This window comes from Cervus canadensis, chromosome 30 (genome assembly GCF_019320065.1).
Source record: "Cervus canadensis isolate Bull #8, Minnesota chromosome 30, ASM1932006v1, whole genome shotgun sequence".
Classification (NCBI taxonomy): Eukaryota; Metazoa; Chordata; class Mammalia; order Artiodactyla; family Cervidae; genus Cervus; species Cervus canadensis.
The window spans coordinates 33,838,151-33,861,426 of NC_057415.1; the positions used below are offsets into that span (position 1 = coordinate 33,838,151).

The following is a 23,276-nucleotide window of genomic DNA, read 5'->3' on the forward strand; positions in this document are numbered from 1 at the left end:
ACAAAAGTATGGAAAAGAGAAAACAGTGGGAATCACTTTTTCATTTCACTTAAAAAAAAATTAACAGAACCTTTGTTGCACTAACATCAGTCCCCCAACATGTAAGTTAGTGTGACCCCTTTCCAGGGAAGCTCCTTAGGGTCAATACAGAATTTTCCTGGTTCTCCCCATTGGGTCATTTAATGTTTTCCTATATCTTCTAAGGACCTTGATATTGTTTGTTCCCATTCTTCTTCCTTCTGGCATTATTTTCTTTGTTCATTCATCACTCAACAAATACCTAGTGGACAGTTGCCATGGGGCAGACATTGTGCAGGGTTCAGAGGACACCTCTTTGGCCTTTTCACCTCGTAGATGAGTCAGTTGGTAGGGCTGTCTGCTAAAAGAACATTTAATTCAGTATTTTGGCAAATTATAATAGCTCTAGAGGTACTCTTGAATGGAACTGCCACGTATGGCAGTGTGGAATGTACCCAGAGTTGTAGCTTAGGAACAAAGGAGAGGTTTCTTTCACTTCCCATCTGCTGTGTGCTAGGTGAGGAGATGTCCTCAGCCCCAGGCAGTAGTGAGAGGCCTAGTGGTCTATGGTATTGAAACTGAGAGAACAGGGGGTTGGGGGGCAGAATTTATGGAGCCTGGGGATGTGTTGCTAATGTAACTGTTAGGTAAATTTAGCCATTGCACCCAGCTCTCTAATCACCATCTTCGTTTTTTAATAAGAACTCCAGAAATTTAAAAAAAATGTTTTTTAAGTGAAGTATAGTTGATGCAGGGCTTCCCTGGTGGTTCAGTGGTAAAGAATCCGCCTGCCAGTGCAGGAGATGCAGGTTCAATCCCTTGGCTGGGAAGATCCCCTGGAGATGGAAATCGCAACCCGCTCTAGTATTCTTGTCTGGGAAATTCCATGGATAGAGGAGCCTGGTGGGCTACAGTCCATGGGATCGCAAAGGAGTCGGACACAACCTAGTGACTAAAAAGCAGCAACATAGTTGATTTACAGTATTATGTTAGTTGCAGGTGTCCTACTGCATTGTCACTGGATACTTGCATACACAGTGAACTGATCACTATGACAAGTCTAGTAGCCATCTGTCCCCATGCAAAGTTATTACACTAACACAGACCATATTCCTTATGCTGCATATTATATTCCTAAGGTTTCTTTTATAACTGGAAGTCTGCATCTCTTAATTGCTTTCACCTGTTTTGCCCCACCCTGTACCCCACTCTTCTCTGGCAGCCACCTGCTTGTTCTATCTGTCAGTGTGTTTTCATTTTGTTTTGTTCATTTATTTTGTTTTTCAGATACCACACATTAAGTGAAACCATATGATATTTGTCTTTCTCTGTCTGATGTTTCATTTATCATAATATGCTCTAAATCCACCCATGTTGTCTAGGTAGCAAGATTTCATTTTTTTAATGGCTGAGTAATGTTCCATTGTGTGTGTATGTATTATATATCACCACATCTTATTTATCCATTGATGGCCTTTTAGGTTGCTTCCATATCTGGGTTATTGTAAGTAATGCTGCAGTGAACACTGGTATGCATATGTATTTTTGAATTAGTGTTTTTGTTTTCTTTGGGTAAATATCCAGAAGTGAAATTGCTGGATCATGTGGCAGTTCTATTTTTAACTTTTTTTACGAGGAATCAGTTTTTTTAAATATTCCATCTGCAGTTTGACTGAGATTCCTTTATTTCCTGACCTACCAGGGGATCAGAACCATGATTTATTTCTTCTTCGTTTCCCTTATGATGCTCTAGCAGACAAAATTCTTTTAAGATTTTCTGGAGAGTGGTATTTGTTGCAATGAGGCAAAAGATGAGAGTGAAAAAACTGCTTCTACGATATTTTCAAACTACATGTCAAGACTCACTGGTGAGTCATGAAATCAATTTAGTGAGGCATGAAATCAATTTAGTGGATTGTGAAATTGATTTAGTAGGTAGCAGCCAGAATTTTGTTGTTGTTTCATTTTATTTTTAATTGAATAAAATAGAGAATATTAGCATTGCACATTGTAATAGTGTTGTTTGGTAAACTTTAAAACATATGTGAATATCATATATAAATGAAATATGCATATGTTTATGAGTGTTTATGTGTGGGTTTTATGCATTTTTAGTCTTGCTCATAGGAAGTGTTACTTATTGTGAATCACAGTAAAGAAGTTTAAAACTAGGACTTTTCTGTGCCTCTTTTCTTCAGCTTGTTTTCCTTCTCTCATCCTTTCTCAAGCTCCTCCCCCTGCTGTAATCACTGCTGTTATTAAAGTTGATAGATAAAGTGAGAAAGTTAGTGTCTATACATCTCCTTCACATCACTTACAGCATTTGAATTTAAATTACTGATAACAGTAACAGTAGTTGTTATGTCTTTCTTGCTAGAAAAGATTCTTAAAGATATAGTATCTGTTTTGTCTATTTTATTACCATCATTGCAGACATTCAATAAGTATTAATATTTGATGAATAAATGAATGCAGTATGATTAGCTTCCATGTAGGTCCATAATAGACATTCCAAATAAAAGGTTTATATAAGAAAGGAGAAGAATATTGTATGACAGGGAATGGGAAGGACGTTATCAGGATTGGCAGGAGAAATCAGCTCACTGCCTAGATCTTTGCTTTAGTTGAGGTGTTCATTTTATTAATAAAAGATTTGTTTACTTGACATCTTGGAACCATTGGATCCATCTAGGATCCTTTGGGTCCTAGACTTGTATAACATAGTGAATTGAATTTATGGTCATGCTCCTTATGATACATGGCATGATGAATTATGTACAGGATACTTTTGAAACATAGCAAGAGGACTATGTAGCTCAGATTAAAAGTCAGAAAGGGAGGTCTTTTAATGAAACAATTGAAATGAGACTGAGGATGTTGGAATTAACAAGAAGAACTGAACAAGTCATTCTTGGCAGAGGTAACAACAGTCTGAAGTATGGGAAAATACTGGGTGTTTGGTAGAACTACAAGAAGTTGTTATGGTGTATCTATGATGGGGTGTGGACTTTTTATTTCCCGCTGAACTGGAGCAACTGTGAATAGTTCGGATTGGCCTGAATGTTGGGTGGATGTGAGGTTGTGGGCAAGATGGACAGATTAAGTCCAAGGGTTTTGATTGCCAAGTTTAGGAGCTTGAATTTTAACCTGTATTCAGTAGAGAGTCACTTTAGGATTTTAGAGGCAGGAGAACAATAATCTGCAGAAGGCAAAGAGGAGCAGTGGTTTGTGATGAGGTAGGTTTAGGAAGTTTATTTTGGCATCTGAATAGGCTGACTTGTAAGATTGTGGAAAGAGGAGGCAGGAAATCTAGCTAGAATATTGCATTATTTATGATGGAGGCAATGAAAATGGATTTGAGAGGGTGTTCAGGCTCCTCGCTGTTTCCAAGGCCTCTATTTAAAAGACACATCTTTTCTTTCTGGACCATATAGCGTGGTTCTCTCTTTATGTTTGCTGGAAACAGCAGCAGACTCCCAACATTATTGCCCTTCCAGGAAGAGTTTCGTTGCACTTAACAAAATGAGTGCATATATTTTCTACATATCTACAGTGTGACATATATTATCACAATCAAAACTGTGTCCTGGTCCAATGTTTGTCCCCTCTGGCTTGGTTTTCCTTCCCTTCACTGGCTACATTGCCCCTTCTGGGTCTAGAACTTTCACCCCAGTGAATGCCACAAATCCAGAAAATGGACCAACAATCACGCCTTTAGTAGTTTCCCAACATGAGGACCTCAGGCCCCCCAACTCTGTTACCTTCAGAAATACAATTTTATCCCTTTACAAGACACATTTTATAGTTTCTACTGAAGTGGAGGCCGGGGAGGGGAAGAGGGATGAAAGCTGCTCTTGAAAAACGCCTGCTACCTCTTGCCTCTGGACTGATCAGAAGTGTGGTAGTAGAGGACTGTCTGCTTTTGGATAGGTGTCGAGTAAGCTGGGGTGAGGAGTCTGCAACTGGTGGCTACTTATCTTGGTAAGGGCGGTAGAGAGGGAGATAACAAGGCATCTCAGAACAGCTGCAGTTGTCTGTTACCTAGACCACATTACACATAGATGTGGAAACTCAGCTAACCAGGGAGGTCATGGTGACAAGGTGGCAGCTGGCCTCTATGGTACTAGAAACCAAAACTGGTTTCCATTTTCAAGGGACCTACTTATCAACTAGGTTAAGCAGTTTGTACCATATTTCACTGATTCTGAGATGCCCATGTTTTCACGTTTACGTCTTTTATACCAGGTTGCTCTTATATAGTTGAGGTATTATAGTTTAATTGGCAGGTTTTTTTTCCTCTTGGTGGTTACACTTTATAATCAATGGTATCTTTGGTCCAGTGAACACATACAAGAATGTGTGTGTGTGTGTGTGTGTGTGTGTGTGTAGATACAGAGAACAGAGTAGTGGGTATCAGAGGGGAAGGTGAGGGGGAGGGTGAAATAAGTCAAGGGGATTAACTGTATGGTAGTGGATGCAAGCTAAACTTTCGGTGACTAGCATGCTGTAGTGTATACATAAGTCAAAATATAAACACTTGAAACATCTATACTATTATAAACCAATTTACTGAGATAATTTTTTTTTAAGATATTTTGAAAAGTTCTGGGAATGGATGGCAGTAGTGGCACAACATTCTGAATGTACTTAATGCCAAAGAACTATATGCTTAAAAATGGTTAATCTGAAAGAAAACCAATAAAATGCACCTATGCCATCAAAAGGGCTTCTCCGGTGGCACTAGTGGTCCTGCCAGTGCAGGAGACATAAGAGATGTGGATTCAATCCCTGGGTCCGGAAGATCTCCTGAAGAAGGGCATGACAACCCACTCCAATATCTTGCCTGGAGAATCCCATGGACAGAGGAGCCTGGCGGTCTACAGTCCATAGGGTTGCAAAGAATCGGACACAACTAAAGCGACTTTGCATACACTCCAGCAAAAAAGTGGTTAAAATATATATACATATGATTGAAAATGCTTAAAGTATGTATTCATCTCTTCAATAAAGTATTTTTTTAGAAAAAGAAAAACTAGAATTATTTCTTGTGCTTAGAAAACGTAAATTTTTTTTTAGATACCAAGCTGTAATCAGGAGAGCCACTCAGAAGCTAGTAGATATTTTCCAGTTATTCCTTAATAAGACTTAAGTTTCAGGGTTACTTTTAGGATTCTTGTGATCCAAGGCATATCAGCTTTCTTTATAAATCTTGATTTTTTTTTTTTTTGCCAGAAATCGTCAGGGAGTTTGATTTGATTCATCCTGTTATTAATCTGTTTTTATTGTCAGTTGTATAACCTGTTGGGTTGACCTGTTGATTGCAAAACTTTTGTTGAGAGTAACTGCATCAGTCACTTCCTGATTTAGGGGGTTTATTCATGCCTTCTTTGTATCTTCCATAGAAAAGTCATTAAAGTAATGATAGGTTGTTTGGTAAAGCATTCCTTATTCTTATATTGTGTGTGTGTGTAGATACACACACACACGTACATGACATATATATACTTACATGACACATACTTAATAATTTTTAAGACTTTGCATACCATTTATGTAGTATACAGTGAGAGTGGAGTGTGTATGAATGTATACAGTCTCATTGTCTGCATTGAAACATTTATAGAAAAATTCTGCAGTTTATAGGAGTAAGATGATAACTGAACTCTACAACTGTTGATCAACAAAGTATGACCCATTAATCACATAGTGGCTAAGAGCCTGGCTCTGAAGTCAAGCTGCCAGCTATTTGAATCCTATAACCTTGGACGGTTACTTAACCCCTCTGTGCCTGAGTACTGTCATCTGTAAAATGAGGATAATAATGGCACATACCTTGTGGAATTCATTCAGATAATGTGTGTAAAGTATGTAGCAGTATGCCCAGCACAGGGTACACTTGATAAATGTTAGCTGCTATTTTTTATTCATAAGGTACCACTTCAAGAGTGGGGCCAGAGCTCTTGAGCTATTGGTGAAGCTAAAAAATTTATTCGTAGAAAAGGAATTTTAGTTATAATGTGAAGAAGTGTCTTCTAATTCAGTGCACTTGAGAAATTCCCCAAGTTCACGTGTATGCTTTGAAAGAGGGGAGTGTGCCAGGAGGTAATTGCCGTGAAAGTAGGGACTTTGTCTGCCTTGTCCACTCATCTGTTCCCAGTACCTCAGTAGCGCCTGACTTTTTTAATAACATTCAATAGCTGTTTGTTGAATGAGAAAGAGTCAATGGCTCTTAAAAGCTACAAACTTCATCTTGTGGACTGAATTATGTAGGTTATTTGAGTATGTAATGATTTCAAATGGTGGTTTAACAGTAGAATGGAGAAGCATTTATCTAAATTAGTAGAAACTGAAGCCTAAAATTGGAGAAGGCAATGGCACCCCACTCCAGTACTCTTGCCTGGAAAATCCCATGGACGGAGGAGCCTGGTAGGCTGCAGTCCATGGGGTCACTAAGAGTTGGGCACGACTGACCAACTTCACTTTCACTTTTCACTTTCCTTCATTGGAGAAGGAAATGGCAACCCACTCCAGTGTTCTTGCCTGGAGAATCCCAGGGACAGGGGAGCCTGCTGGGCTGCCATCTATGGGGTCACACAGTGTCAGACATGACTGAAGCGACTTAGCAGCAGCAGCAGCAGAAGCCTAAAATACATTTAAACAAATTGATTTTCATTGCTTTAAATGTAAATTGAAATAAGTTACTATTCACAACTTTGGCAATGCATAATTAATAACGTAGTATTAATGGTAAGAATTTCAGGTTACTTCACAAAGACATAATTTAAAAATTATATGTATGGGACTTCCCTGATGGCACTGTGTATAAATATCCATCTGCCAGTGCAGGAGATACGGGTTCAACCCCTGGTCCAGGAAGATCCCACATGCCTCAGAGCGACTAAGCCTGAGGGCCACAACTACTGACCCTGCGAGCCTTAGAACCTGTGCTCCACAACCAGAGAAGACACCGCAGTGAGAAGCCCTTGCACCGCGAGGAAGAGTAGCCTCCACTCGCCACAACTAGAGAAAGCCCGCACAAAGCAATGAAGACTCAATGCAAGCAAAAATTAATTAATTAATTAAAAATCATATGCACCTAAAACAGTGGAAATGATATGCAAGCATTAATAATAATTTTCTCTGGGGAGAAGGATTATAGATAATTTAAAAATTCCTCCTTGGGACTTCCCTGGTGGTCCAGTGATTAAGACTCCAAGCTTCCACTGGCGGGGGCATGGATTCATCATCCCCCCATCGGGGAACTAAGACTGTGACATGCAGTCAAAAAAACACTTTTTTTTCTTTTCCCTTCTCTTTATTTTCTAGTATTTCATAAATGAAAGTAGTATCTGCATGTAAAAGGGCCCTCAAATCCAACCAGTATTTATCTGATGTTTATGGTATACTTGTCTTTGTTTTAGGCACTAGGGGTACAGTGATGAACAAAAAAGACCAAGTCTCTTGATTCTAGTAGAGGGAAAAGAGAAAATAAGCCTAGGAAAGGGACTCCAGATTTGAGAGACAGGAAACTGAAGCCAAAAGATGTTAAAGTGGCCTGCCAAAAATCTCGGCATAGTTGGCATAAAAATATCACTGACCTGATTTACAGTTCAGTGCTCTTGCTAGTATTCCTCACCGGCTTTCTGGTCTCTCAAGAATGGTATGCAAATTCTTTGAGCATTCTTAATCAGCAATCTAACTTCGCTGTGAGTTTCATGAAGGAGTCCTATATAAGACAGCGTTGTGTCGAGTACATGTGTTGTCCACCTAGTTATGTCAGTAAAACATTTGGCAAAGCCTTTAAGCTCTCTGGACTGTTTTCATCACCTGAGTTATAAAGAGAGATAAATTGTCTTGCTTGTTCCTTGCATAGTTCTGTTAACTCAGTTGAAAGTTATGTATGTGTATGTTTGTTTTCTCTATAGCAATACACACTGCTGCTATGGATATGCTGGGAGGATCCGGTATCGAAAGCCAGTGTAGAAAAGTTGATATCATTGCAGATGCTGCATATTGCATTTTCAAAAAGCCAAAAAGTTTTACGGGCAACTTTATTATCGACGAAAATATCTTAAAAGAAGAAGGAATAAAAAATTTTGATGTCTATGCCGTTATACCAGGTAATGCATTTGGTTTTAAAAAGTAGTAATGTGTTTTCCACGTTGTCTGCAGTGGACATACATCTGTTTTGTGTACGTGTTCGTGTGATTATAACATTGATACACTCTTTTTAAAAACTGTCTTCCCAGGGAAGGGAAAGACCCAGACTAATACAACTTTCAAAAAAGAGAAAGGGAAAACAGAAGTGAGCACAAAGACTTTTTAACAGATACACAGAAAAGGTCCCATCAGCTTCTAACCTTTTCTAAATCTTGAAGCCAAAAATGAAAAATAGTTTCTGAAGTTGGTCTTAAAATAACATAGTAGAGAGTTTGTTCAAGGACATGGTACAGATGATTCAGTGATAAGTTTCTTACAAAAACTTTTTAAGATTGTGGGCTCTTTCCACATGTTATCTCTTAAGTGCAGTCTGAGTGTAGCTTCATGATGAATGGTGAAGGTGATTGAACAGGGTCTGCCTCACATACAAGGCAGGGATTTGAGAAGTTCTTAGAAGACCCCTTGTTCAAAAATAATTCTTCCTGTTGTAACTGCAGGGGATGATAGTGATGATAATGCATGTTTACTTTACATGTAAAATAAAATGTATAGTAGACAATCATAGTCCCAAATGGGAATTGTATTTGTGCAGAAGTGTATTTTAAATATTAGTAATTAAGTTGAGCTCCTTGGTGACAGAAACCACATGTTTCTATTTGTATCATCCCTGTCTCTTCAGTCTGAAACAAATTGAATGAAGTAGCTCTATATGGTTTTACAAAACATTTTTATATATAGTATCTATTTAACTTTCATAGCAGTCGTGTGAAGGAAGCAATATTGTACAGAGATTAGGAATTGTGGAGTTTGGGAGGAGACAATCCAGTTCCCACTTCTCTTTAGCTGCTCACTAGCGGGGCGGCCTTAGGCAGATCACCTGTTTCCTCTGAGCCTCACTTTCTTTATCAGTTAAATTAAGGGAAAGATAGCTTCTACACAGGATTTTTGGAAGAACTAAGTGCAAAAATGTATATCATGCACAGTGCCTGGTTTGTGGTACAATCGGACTATTCAGTAGTTAATACTTGTAGTGGAAAGACAGATTTCAAAGGGATTACGCCTTTGCCTCAGAGCAGTCAGCTAGTAAGTGTCAGAACCTGAACCATACCCAGCTCTTCTGGATTCTGGTGTAGGGTAACTATCACTTTAGGTTTTAAAGACGCAGTGTCACTGTACACAAAATTTTAAATTCAATTTAAATTAAAAATTCTATCAAGTGTTGAAAGCAATATGATCATGTATTACAGTTAAAGTGTTAGGATATAACAAAGACTGGTGCATCCCTGCCCTCCAGTTTTTTTAATCCTCTGAGAGGGAAAGACAGACACATTGACAGATATGGAAAACAAGTTCTTCTTAATGAGGAACCCCCTTGTCTCAAGGGGGCCAGGTGAGAAATGAGCCCTGAGTGTTTTGGAGGGAGGTAGGACAGAAGGGTTGCATGGGTAGATGAGACGGTGTAGAAAGCTCTTGGGAGAGCAGTTGAGGGCTTAACAACTCTTTGGTTGGATCTTTAAGATGAAATTTTCAATAGGAGAGGAGGATAACTAGGTTACTGGAAAAGTGTTTTAGCTTAATGAAGGTCAGAGTTTGATACTTCTCCTGGGAGTCTTTTCCACAGCTCCAGAATGATCAATATAATAAAAACATATAATGTTTCTTAAACAGATGTTAAAATCTGAATGCAGAAGTTGTTCCATTAACCTGATTGTTTGGGGATCAATTTTTCAGGCCATCCTTTGTTACCAGATTTCTTCTTGGATGAACAGCCAGCTACAGTTACAAAGAAAGCAGACTCATATGGTAAGATGTAGACTGGATTTTCTGTGGGAAAATAAAGTTGCTAACTTATGTATATCTTCCAAAATGTAGAATTGGACATTTCTGCTTTTAAACTATTTTGTATTTGGCAGGGAAGTGGGGGGCAGCTCACCATGCGGCTTAAGGGATCTTAGGGCCGAGTCCTAACCACTGGACCACCAGGGAATTCCCTATTTTTGTAATTTAAACTAGACAAGTAATGTCGTAGTTAATTCTAGCAAAGGAAGTGTTTTTTTCCTTCTACTGGTAAGAAGTTTTCAGTATATTCTTTTCATTTAAGGAAAAAAGTTGTCTTTGAAATGCACCTTTTTAATGTTTTTATTTCTTTTCCTTGGCACCATTTTTAGTTGTTTTGTGTTGATATTTTATTTTGAGGAAAAATGTGACCTGTTATAGTACATCTGACACCATTCACAGAGTTTGTGCTATGAAATTAACTTCAAAGGAGGTTTGGGTTTCTTTGTTCCATTTTTGTAATTTAGAAACAACAGCTCCCTTAAATTGGTCCCGAGTTTACATTTTAATCCTTGTGTTCTGGCATTATGCCACTAACTTACTGAAAGGTGTCAGAAGAAACACTCTTCAGTGAAAACCCGTGAGAATTTCTCTCATAGTTTGTTCACAAGAATAGCAGTGCTTCCTCTGGACCCTCACCTTATTTTTATGTTATAGACTCTGTGAATCTCCTAAGTGACCATAGATATTTTAGATGGTGGTTAGAAAGTTGAAGACAACGTTTCTTCTGTACCTTTAGCAAACCTATAGAACCTTACTGCAATGCGTTTTAGTCCCAAGCCTTATTTCCAGCTCAATCTTTTTATTAAATTAGTTAATATTATTGGCTGCACTGGGTCTTCGTTGCTGCTCTTGGGTTTTCTGTAATTGCGGTGAATGGGGCTACTCTTCATTGCAGTGCATGGACTCCTCATTCCAGTGACTTCTCTTGTTGCAGTGAGTGGGCTCTAGAGAGTGGGCTTAGGAGTTGTGGCACACCGGCTTAGTTGCCCCTGGCATGTGGGATCTTCCCAGACCGGGGATCAAACCTGTGTCCCCTGAATTGGCAGCTGGACTCTCAACCACTGGACTACTAGGGAAGTCCTCTGTGACATTTCTAGGTTGTAGATTTGGGAATCAGAATGTCTCCGCTTTAGGATTCTCTGGCCAGGTGGTCCATGGCTCAGAGGCCTGTTAGCTCATCTCGTGTGTTAATGATATCTACAGCAGCATTTTTTTTTAATACATCAGTGATGTTACCAACAACAGCAATTTTAGTCGACTCCAGTTAATTGGTATTCAGTTAGCACAGAATTGGGATCAGAGGAAACAAGCAAGGGAATGAAGTTTTGGATGTAGAGGTTAATCATAAATTTACTAAACTCATTTTAGGAGAACTTGATTTCATTTCCCTCCCAAAAGTTTCCATATTTTTTGTCTGCTGACTGTCCCTTTGGAATATACTGGTTTTTTTTTGTCTCCTATAGTTTTATTCTCTTGTGCAGTCATCATGCTATGCTTAAATAGTCTAAGTGATAAATGATGCAGTTTATCCCTTGGCAAGTGTCTTTCAAGACTACACTGAAGTTTTCATTGCCATCTCCCTGGCACCTCAGATGATACAGATGATATATCTTGATTAATGGACAGGTCACCTGAAGTAGTCACCTATTAGTAAAAGAGGTGTTCCAACAGTTATTGTATGATAAACTTAGTTCTGTCTGATGTGCCTTCTAAAACCAAACACATCCCTATCTGTTTCCTGCCTCCAGAAACATGAAGCAAGCCTATGTCTTTGCCTTCTTCAGTTTTAGCAGCCTCTGCTGGGTCCAGTTCTGCAGAGGTTATGTCTTAGTGCTATGCTCAGCGTGTGTGTTGGCTGTATAAAAATTACATAGTTAGATGCAGAATGCAATGTAGAGGAATATTACCCAGTCAGACTGCCTGGGTTGGAATTCCTACTGTGTAACCTTGGGTGGGTATTTCAGTTGCCATTTTTAGAACCTCACTCACTCCTTTTTACTTTAATCCTGAATTGTGTATATTTTATTAAGCATACTGAAGTGCTTTCTGAAACAAGATATGTTATAAACAATAAGGGAAAACTAACTTTTTATATTGACTTTGTATCTGGTCACCTTCACGAGTTTTCGTTTTGTTTTGTTTTAGACTTCTAATAGTTCCTCATAGAGAGGCAGTTACTGAAAGCATAGACTTTGGAGTAAGACAGATCTGGGTACAAGTCCTGTCCCTGCTGCTTCTGTCTCTGACCTTGGACAAGTCACTTCAGCTCTCTGAAACAGTTTTCTCATCTCTTACTTTCCTTACACAAGTATCATGAGGTTAGGTATGATAGAGTGTCATGTTGTGAATTTTATATAGCAAATTCTCTATACACATAAGTCGGTATAATTATCATTGAGTAATTTCTTGAATTTCCTAAGTGGTCAAACTTATTATCTGCATATAATAGTATCTTACAGGATTATTTCTGGCAGGTATCTTAATATACTGACTCGAACTTCCAGAAGCATTTGGAAATATTTATTGAAATTATTTGTTTTAGGTATTCTTCTTTTATTCTTAATTTTATCGAGAAAATCGTTAGATTTTATCCATAAGTAAGATATTAGATGTTGGTTAAGATTTTTTATCAGGTATTTAGATTAATGTCTAAATTTTTGTTATGTTTCCTATATTTTATTTTTTGTTCTGTTTTGAATATGGCAATCAATTGGGTAACTTTCTTTTTCCATGTTCTTTTTTTTGAAGGTTTGAAATGTCTCACTAAGTCATTTGAGCCTTTTCTGAAGTTGTTTCTTTGAAAATATTTTTATTTGCTCAATTAATTTTTTTTTCTAAAATAAAAAAACCCAGAACCAGCCATTTAAAGTTGTAAAATTTATTTAAGTGTTGTCATGTAGTATTCATTTATAATTTAAGTTTTTTGTGTATTTTATCCCTTTTTAGAGTTTCTTTTTCTCTCCTTTTTTTGGATTAGTTTTCTAGAAAGTTTTCAATTTTAGTGTATTTTATTATTTTTTGCTCTTAAAAACCAGGTTTTAAATTATATTTCATTTTTCATACTTCTGCTTTTTTCTTTACTAACTCATTACTTCTATTACATCTTTAAGATATGATCTACATATACCCCAAACTCACCATTTTAAAGTATATAGTTAAGTAATTTCTAGTATATTCACAAAATTCTGCAACCATTTGATTCATTAATTTAAAATTTTCATGCTTTATTTTTTTCTTTTCTGTTTCCTTTTTGAGATTGCATATTTTTGTTCTTTTCTTGCCTGCTAGGCTAATAGTTTATTTTTATTTCCTTAAAAATAATAAAATAATTTTGACTGTGCATTTACCCCCTTAATATAACTTTGTTCACATCCAATAGATTTTGTAATGTACTTTAATCAATTTTGATATTGTTTTAAATTAATTTATATATAAAAAGCTTAGTATAGAAAGAATAAAGAAAAATTTGAAAACCATGTATAACTTGCCATCCAAATATAAATACTGTTTGTGTCTTGGTTTATTTCTTTCCAGTCACTTATATTTTCTGAAAATGTAACTTAAAATTCATATCTACAAATGTATATTTCACCAGATGGGATCATATTATATTTAATTGTATATGCTTCATTTTACTTAATATTATATCCTGAATATTATCCATGTCTTCAAAAACAAATTTTTGAAATGGCAACTTAGTGTTGAGTGAATGTACTATCATATGAATGTACTGTTTATTTTAGTGGTTCATAATTATTTCACTGTATAAATGTTACAGGATTTTTAGTAGATCACTGAAAGTGGATGATCAGGCAATGGGAGGGTTCCTGACATTTATTATCAAGTTTCCTTCCAGAATTATAAATACTGGCTGTGTATGAGTATCTCCCTCACTGCACTGTCAGCATTAAATATATATCTGAATTTTTAAATTGGCTTCTAAATAATAATACCATAGAATTGGATCTTAAGTATTTCACCTTTAATATCTGCTGGACTTCAGAAAAGGAGAAGGCTTTTACTGTTTTTTTTAATTTGTCTGTGGAAACATAATGGAAGGTAATTTGTATTTAACAAATTTAAGACACTTTTAATTGATTATATTGTCCCAGGTATATCTTTGTATTGCTGATTAGATTTTATGTGATAGCCTTTGCTGAGTTATATTGGACAATATGACTGGGTATAATTTGAGTTGGGAAATAGATGGAGAACTGATCTTCAGCCTAAAGTACAGATTGTCCTTTGAGTTAAATAACAAATTACTCTCACCTGTTTCTGGGTGCAGCCAAACTGCGCACAAATGATTCCAAGAGGATAGATGAAGACAGGTTCGAATTGAGGGACAGCTTCATGCTAAGGGGTCCGAACAGTGCTGCGTACCACACATCTTCTCCTCTGGCCCATCATATGCTGAATGGTCATGGCCAGTGGTTTAAGTGAATACAGTTTTTAAAATGTTGCAACCTGTATTCCCTTGGCCTTGGTTTCTAGGCAGTGGGGCCTTCATGAAACTAATATGTGGTTTGATTTCCCTCTTCATCAAGTGGGAGGGACCAGTTCGACTGAAATTGGGAAAAGTAATGAGTTTGTGTGATTTAAGGCATTTTGAGCCTTCTTTCTGTCAGAGGAGGCTATTCTCAGTCTTCACATGATTTTTGCTTAAAGAGGCATTTCCATTCCCTGAAAGGAGGAGGCGGGTTCAATCCAGGGATGAAGTGAAAGTGAAAGTCAATCAGTCTTGTCTGACTCTTCGCTACCCCATGGACTATACAGTCTGTGGAATTCTCCAACCCAGAGTACTGGAGTGTGTAGCCTTTCCCTTCTCCAGGGGATCTTCCCAACCCAAGGATGAAGAGACTAGGTGAATAAGTTTAATTTAGGGGTAAAATTATTGAGGAGTTCGCTTGGCTGTTGATTCAAACTGCAGTTTCCAGTTCATTTCCTCCAGCTTGTATAGTGATATTCTGATCTCCATCTTTCTGACTCCATGGTGTTCTTTGCTCATTTGGTTTTAGAATTCAGAGGCGATGATAAAGGAGTGATTAATTGTTACCACTAAAACTCTAGTAGTTTCTTTAGATCTATTTACTATAAACACTGTATAGTTTGGATTTTTTTTTTTAACCTAATCTTGAGAGCTTTTTACTTGAAGACTATACACCATTTACATTTACAATCATAACTGATGTGCTTGGTTGTTATTCCATATGTTTGATTTGTGCTTTTAAGATGCCACTGAACATATTTAAGGTCATTTTGGTCAAATGGTAGCAAGTCTGTTCTGCTAATTAACTAATTTTGTGTGGGACCTTACATTGCCTGGGCCTTAAAGGCACTTACATAAATGACATTTTATAGGTGCTGTTCCAGAATTGAAAGAAGAGAAGACACAGCCACCACCAAAACCACGTTCTGGAGCTGTGGAAGAAACATTCAGAATTGTTAAGGACTCACTCAATGATGATGTTGTTAAAGCCACTCAAGCCATCTACCAGTTTGAACTCTCAGGTAAGGGTTACTTCTGGTAATCTGTAGCTTTTATTGAAACAATGTAGGGTATTTTCTTTAGAAGTATATCAGCTTCCAATAGTAATCACCTGAATAGATGGCTATATCCAGAACTTTTACCCTAGAATGTAGACATTTAAGAATAGCAGATAACTACTGGTTTGTATTTTTGTGTTTTCTTTTTGGTTTTTGTGAGTCTATCAAAGCTCAGTTGGTAAATCATCTGCCTGCAATGCAGGAGACCCAGGTTCAATTCCTGGGTCGGGAAGATCCCCTGGAGAAAGAAATGGCAACCCACTCCAGTATTCTTGCCTGGAGAATCCCATGGGAAGAGGAGCCTGGTGGGCACAGTCCATGGGATCGCAAGAATCAGACATGACTTAGCGACTAAACCACCACCATCAAAGCTTTGGATTTGTGGTTACCGTGGGGTTCATATGTGTTAACCTATAGTTATATCTACTTGTTTTAAACTGGTAGTTCCACATATAAGTGATACATTTGTTTTCTACTTGGTTTTGTAGTTCTTCTGATTTGTATTTTTAAGTTAATATCAATGTATATTCAGTTCAGTTCAGTCACTCAGTCATGTCCGACTCTTTGCAACCCCATGAACTGCAGCATACCAGGCCTCCCTGTCCATCACCAACTCCCGGAGTCCACCCAAACCCACGTCCATTGAGTCAGTGATGCCATCCAACCATCTCATCCTCTGTTTTCTCCTTCTCCTCCTGCCCTCAATCTCTCCCAGCATCAGGGTCTTTTCTCCAGCGAGTCAGCTCTTCACATCAGGTGGCCAAAGTATTGGAGTTTGAGCTTCAGCATCAGTCCTTCCAATGAACACCCAGGACTGATCTCCTTTAGGATGGACTGGGTGGATCTCCTTGCAGTCCAAGGGACTCTCAAGAGTCTTCTCCAACACCACAGTTCAAAAGCAGTTCAATTCTTTGGCGCTTAGCTTTCTTTATAGTCCAACTCTCACATCCATACGTGACCACTGGAAAAACCATAGCCTTGACTAGACGGACCTTTGTTGGCAAAGCAGTGTCTCTGCTTTTTAATATGTTGTTTAGGTTGGTCATAGCTTTCCTTCCAAGGAGTAAGCGTCTTTCAATGTCATTGCTGCAGTCACCATCTGCAGTGATTTTGGAGCCCAGAAAAATAAAGTCAGCCACTGTTTCCACTGTTTCCCCATCTATTTGCCATGAAGTGATGGGGCCAGATGCCATGATCTTAGTTTTCTGAATGTTGAGCTTTAAGCCAAATTTTTCATTCTCCTCTTTCACTTTCATCAAGAGGCTCTTTAGTTCTTCTTCACTTTCTGCCATAAGGGTGGTGTCATCTGCATATCAGTGCATATGGACATATGCAAAATAAAATTTTCCTATAGATACTTTCAGTGTTAACATCTTGGTGTATTAAATTGAGAGAAAATCCTATTTAGAAGACAGGTGGTGTAATGCAGTAATTCATTAACCATGGGCACCTTGCCTTTTTTTTTTCTCCTTTTTTTTTGGCTGCACCACACACAGCTTGTGGGATTTTACTTCCCTGACAAAGGACTTACCCTGAGCCCACAGCAGTGATAAGCACCGAGTCCTAACCACTGGACTGCCAGGGGACTCTCTTGCTATTTTTTAATCTTTGAGATTAATTCTGATCAGTCTGATGCAGTCAGCTTTTAAAATCTCTCAATATTTTTCTTCTCAGTACAGTTTTAATACATGTTAATGATGGTTTTAAGAATTAGCTACCACAGTCCCATTGCACACAAACTTTGACATTACCAATTCCTTTTCCTTTATCACCTCTACTTTATCTTAATCCATCTGCATATTCTTGTTTTTACTTCCTTCCCTAGAGCCCATAGTCCATTGCTTCAATCACCGTCTTGCGGATATCCTAAACTTCCTGACCTGCTGCCTGGGTCACCAACTGTCAAAATCCTAGTCCTGGATGATCACACTATCTGCCTGCTCCACACTTGAGTCCAGGCTGCCACATCTGGCTGGGAAACTGTGGGAAGGGGAGTCACACCAACCAGTGAATCTGTATCAATAAAAATTCATCAGTGGCCCGCTCCACCTGGGGTCTAAGCAGCACATCAGAATTCATTGTTTCCATGGTCAGCTTCTTGTCTCATTAACACAGTGACTATTTAAACCTTTCAGTGCTCCTGAAATCTCCTCTCTCTCCCTTTACCACTGTCCTGCACATTTCTGCAGATAATCCCACCTCCTCTTTCACAGAGATAAGGGAAGCCAACAGATAGGAATTTATTCCGCTTCCTGCCATCTGATACCCAGCCTCTCATCTTCCCCTCCCAGCAGGTCGAGCTCAACTCCAGATGTGTGCATCTTAAGCTTTAAGATCCATACTGATCCCCGCAGGGCATGCTAAAATGCAGAATCTGATTCAGGAGGTCTGAGGTAGGGTCTGAAGTCTGCATTTTTGACATGATGACAGTAGTGGAGTTCAGGGATCACACTTTGAGTAGCAAAGTTCTAGATCCCATTTCCTCTGGCCTCCTCAGGGAATAGGTGCTGTACCTTCCACCTATTTGTCCCGAAGTGTCCTTCCCAGTGGCTTTTTAACATTCCCAAAGTCTTTCTTAAAATAAAAAAAATACAGCAGTAACAACCCTTCCAATCACACTGCCCACCCCCCATCTTTCTTCTCGCTTTCAGAGCCAAGCTTATTTTCACACACAGTTCTCTGTGCTCCGGTGTCATTTCCCTCCGGTCCGCTGGATTTGCTCTCCCCAGGGTCCTCAGTGACTTCTGTGTCACCAGTGGGCGTTTGTCTTTCTTGCCTTGTCTCCACTCTGCAACAGTGGATGCTGCTGACCATGCTTTCCTTCTGGAAATGTCCGTTTGCTTTTCCTCTCTGTCTGTAATCATGCCTTGTCAGTCTCCTGCGCTAGATGCTTCTCCATCCTTTCCTTACATGTTGATAGTCTTCAGGTCACTGTCTTGGACCTCTATTCTACAGACTTTGTCTAGGAAAACCCCAACCACTCACATGGCTTCAGTGACCATCAGAGCTGGTTCCTTACGGATCTCTCTTTGTAGCCTGGTCAGACTTCATGTGACATTTTCACCCAGCTATCACAGAGATGCCTCAATCTGAAAATGTTCATAATAATTCATCATTCCCAATACCCGGCTTTGGCACTACTTGTTAAATCCACTCTTCTTCAATAGTCCTCTCTCAGAAAAAAAAAAAACAACACACCATTATTTATCCAGCTTCCCAAGCCAAAAACTAGCAAAGTAAATCCCTCTTCTGCACCCTCCCTACCTTTCCCTCTTCATATGCAATCAGTTACCTAATTCTGTGGTACTGCTTTGCTAAGTTCTCATTCACATATGCCAACCTGTCCCCATTTTCACTGCTGAATCCTGACCCAGGCATACATCCTCAAGCTCCTGAACAGCCCCAGTCCCTTCCTAAACTGTCCTCTGCATCCTCTATTTATTTATTTATGACTGCACTCGGTCTTCATTGTCTCACACGGCCTTTCTCCAGTTGTGCCGAGCGGGGGCTCTTCTCTAGTTATGGTGCATGGGCGTCTCACTGTGGTGGCTTCTCTGGTGGTGGAGCGTGGGCTCTAGGGCAGGCAGGCTTCAGTCGTTGCGGCTCATGGGCTTATTTGCCCTGCAGCACGCGGAATCTTCCCAGACCAGGGATTGAACCTGTGTCCTTTGCATTAGCAAGCAGGTTCTTTACCACTAGACCATCAGGGAAGTCCCTCTGCATCCTCTTTGTCCCTCTCTAATGGGAAATAGACGGGGAAACAGTGGAAACAGTGTCAGACTTTATTTTTTTGGGCTCCAAAATCACTGCAGATGGTGATTGCAGCAATGAAATTAAAGACGCTTACTCCTTGGAAGGAAAGTTATGACCAACCTAGATTGCATATTAAAAAGCAGAGACATTACTTTGCCAACAAAGGTCCGTCTAGTCAAGGCTATGGTTTTTCCAGTAGTCATGTATGGATGTGAGAGTTGGACTGTGAAGAAAGCTGAGTGCCGAAAAATTGATGCTTTTGAACTGTGGTGTTGGAGAAGACTCTTGAGAGTCCCTTGGACTGCAAGGAGATCCACCCAGTCCATCCTAAAGGAGATCAGTCCTGGGTGTTCATTGGAAGGACTGATGTTGAAGCTGAAACTCCAATACTTTGGCCACCTCATGCGAAGAGTTGACTCATTGGAAAAGACCCTGATGCTGGGAGGGATTGAAGGCAGGAGGAAAAGGGGACAACAGAGGATGAGATGGTTGGATGGCATCACTGACTCGATGGACATGAGTTTGAGTAAACTCTGAGAGTTGGTGATGGACAGGGAGGCCTGGTGTGCTGTGATTCATGGGGTCGCAAAGAGTCAGACATGACTGAGCGACTGAACTGAACTGAACTAAATGTTGTATTCTCTACACTGCTGTTAGGGTGATCTATTTAAAATGCAAACCTAATGCCATTCTCCATCCATGGAATATCCTGTAGGATAAAGACAGGGACTGCCTTATGAGTTCATGTGAGGCAACCATTCACTTTCTTTCTATCTTCTGTACTTTTTCAGTTCCTCTTCTAGCAAATTCTTACCTAACTTTTAAGTCTCCACTTTGGCTGGGCTTTCCTGACTCCACATTGTCCTCTATTTAGTCTTTTGTATGAACCATGTTATTGCAGAGTCTTCAGGGCCTAGCCTAGTGCCTGGCACATAATAAGTTCTTAAATATTGAATTTTATAGAGGCCTGGGAATTTCAACCTGGGTAACAGCATTATGTATGATTATTCTAACTGTACAGTTACTAAGAACAACAGAGCTTCTTTGACATTTATTTCTATATCTTTGTTTTCTGTGTAGGTGAAGATGGTGGAACATGGTTTCTTGATCTTAAAAACAAGGGTGGTAATGTTGGATATGGAGAGCCTTCTGATCAGGTAGATGTGGTAATGAGTATGTCTACTGATGACTTTGTAAAAATGTTTTCAGGTGAGTTTTTAAATTTTACTAGTTGACTGATTGCTCAAGAAAAATTTTGTTCTAACATTTTGCTTTTAGTTCAGTCACTCAGTCATGTCCAACTCTGTGACCCCATGGACTGCAGCGTGCCAAGCTTCCCTGTCCATCGCCAACTCCCTGAGCTGGCTCAAACTCATGTCCATCAAGTCGGTGATGCCATCCAACCATCTCATCCTCTGTTCTCCCCTTCTCCTCCTGCCTTCAATCCCTCCCAGCATCAGGGTCTTTTCTAATGAGTCAGTTCTTCACATCAGGTGGCCAAAGTATTGGAGTTTCAGCTTCAGCATCAGTCCTTCCAAAGAATATTCAGCACCGCTTTCCTTTACCATTGACTGGTTTGATCTCTTTGTAGTCCAAGGGACTCTCTCTTGGGAGTCTTCTCCAACACCACAGTTCAAAAGCATCTATTCTTTGGTGCTAAGCTTTCATTATAGTCCAACTCTCACATCCATACATGACTACTGCAAAGACCATAGCTTTGACTATACGGACCTTTGTCAGTAAAGTAATGTCTCTGCTTTTTAACATTCTGCTTTACATTTACATTTTTGCTTTATCCCTTTTCAAATAATCAAAACTCAAACATGTTGTAGCAGTGCAGTCTTAGTGACTATTTATGTTGATTTGAAGAGTACATAGTTTTGGAATGGTGATTCTTACTGTTACCTCTCCTGACCCTTCTACTTCATCCAACAATGGGGAGCAGATGTCAAAATACTCTTTTTGCATGACTGAAAAGCTATTAAGACAGTATTGGGAACTGAGAGATAAGTCAGAAGAACTCCTAGGTAGACTTCATTTCTGCCAATTGGACTAAGATACCATTTCCAATAACAGCTTGGAAACTGGAGGTGCTGAACTTAGCTGCAGCAGTAAGATCATGCTTCAATATTGCCAGCTACTGTAATAGGAAACTGTAGCCATCTCCCATGGCCTAGTGACCCTATTTCTGAAGAATCCATAACCAAGAGAAGCTTGTACATAATTTTCTATTCTGCCTCTGTATCTTTAATTGTACTAGAAAAATGTTGGTGTAATCTTTTCTATTTTCGACTCGGCAACACAACTCCAGATGGGTAATTAACACATATACTTATAGACTCAGTTGTGTCCTACTCTTTGCAACCTCATGGTATGTAGCCTGCCAGGCTCTTCCATCCATGGGATTTTCCAGGCAAGAATACTGGAGTGGATTGCCATTTCTCCAGGGGATCTTCCCGGGTTTGAACCCAGGAAGACCCAGGGATTGAACCCGGGTCTCCTGCATTGCAGGCAGACTCTTTACCATCTGAGCCACCAGCTCAAATACTGAAGTAGTAGCACTTTAAGCAAAAGTATTATAACATTTTAACCTCCATATTCTAAAGATTCATTTGAGTTATGAATGTTATTCTTTATTCTCTTTTAACCTTCATAAATTGAAGATCAGTCAGAATGTACTCTGTGCTGTGTTAAGTCTTGTTTTCCATTTCTAGCCCGGGATGCTCATGGCCTACATACTCTCAGAGCCAGTTTGTGTTTGATGTGTATGATGTTACTAATGATTGAGGCTTCTTCAAAATCTATCCCCCCCCCATTTTTTAAACAGTAATGCTAAATATTCGTGGTACAAAAATTAGAAAATATGCTTAGGAATAAGGAAAGTAAATAAAAATATTTTTATTGTACTACTGAAGAATGCCCATCAATTGATTTTTGGTTTAAAGTTTAAACAAAATATGTTTGGTTTAAACGCATTCTCCTTCAAGAAACCATAGCCATGTCTGTGACCTAATCTATATAGTGGATATGTTATAAAATATATATACATTTTGAATGTATATAAATATGTATGTGTGCTTATAAAAGCATGATTATAGCATTACTACTGTTTGGTAACCTTTTTCACTTATTACATTATGACATCTTTTAATGTTAATGAAGAATTATCTTTGTAATCATTTTTAATGGTTTCTTTAGTGTTTGTTTAGTATTTCAAAATCTGTTTCCCTATAGGGCTTAAACACAGTGCTTTGGATGCTCAATAAATTTTTGGAGATTTTGAACCTTATAAATATGTAATATTTTGAACTTAAACATCTTTAAAAATTAAAAAAATATTATTGTCACTTCACAAGTAGTTATAGTTCACATGTATATGATTACTGTTGAGTTAAACAATATTCCCAATAATGGCTTCAGATAAAAGATTTTCTCCATTTTATAAAAAGAAAGATTGAGGTATTGATGAATTAAATAATAAATAGAGTCACTTGGTGGGTGAATCAATGTTGGAGTTAGGGTTAGAATCCAAGCTAACTCCCAAGCTCTTGCTCTTCTAAATCATTATGCTATTTCGCCCTTTAGAGGAGAAAGAGTCCAGTGACCTCTTTAATTTACATTTTATTTATGTAGAATAAACTTGTAAGAATGAACTTTACATTTATGTCTTTCTGTGAATGTGCCCCTGGATTGACCAGGGGAGGTCAGTCAGCTAAATGAGTAATTTTTATGTATATATATATATATATTTTTTTTTTCTTATAAGATTTATAGCAGCAGTTCAGATTGGGAACAGATAAGCTTTGTTTCTCTTTCTTATCTTTTCATTCTTACTCTTTATCCCATCTACTCTCCTTTGAATTGGCGCAGTTTAGGCCTTATATCCTAATCATTCTCCTTTAAGAAACCATAGCCATGTCTGTGACCTAATCTATATAGTGGATGTGTTATTAATATCA

At 38.6% G+C, this 23,276-nt stretch overlaps 1 protein-coding gene across 1 annotated transcript in view; it reads left to right on the forward strand.

The window, feature by feature from the left end:
- HSDL2 (hydroxysteroid dehydrogenase like 2) overlaps positions 1 to 23,276 on the forward strand; it is a 62,446-nt gene that overhangs the window by 35,341 nt on the left and 3,829 nt on the right. Inside the window, exons 7-10 of the mRNA XM_043453462.1 lie at positions 7,944 to 8,138; positions 9,910 to 9,981; positions 15,379 to 15,528; positions 20,398 to 20,526. Coding sequence (XP_043309397.1) covers positions 7,944 to 8,138; positions 9,910 to 9,981; positions 15,379 to 15,528; positions 20,398 to 20,526 — 546 coding nt within the window. The remainder of the gene's footprint in view (positions 1 to 7,943; positions 8,139 to 9,909; positions 9,982 to 15,378; positions 15,529 to 20,397; positions 20,527 to 23,276) is intronic.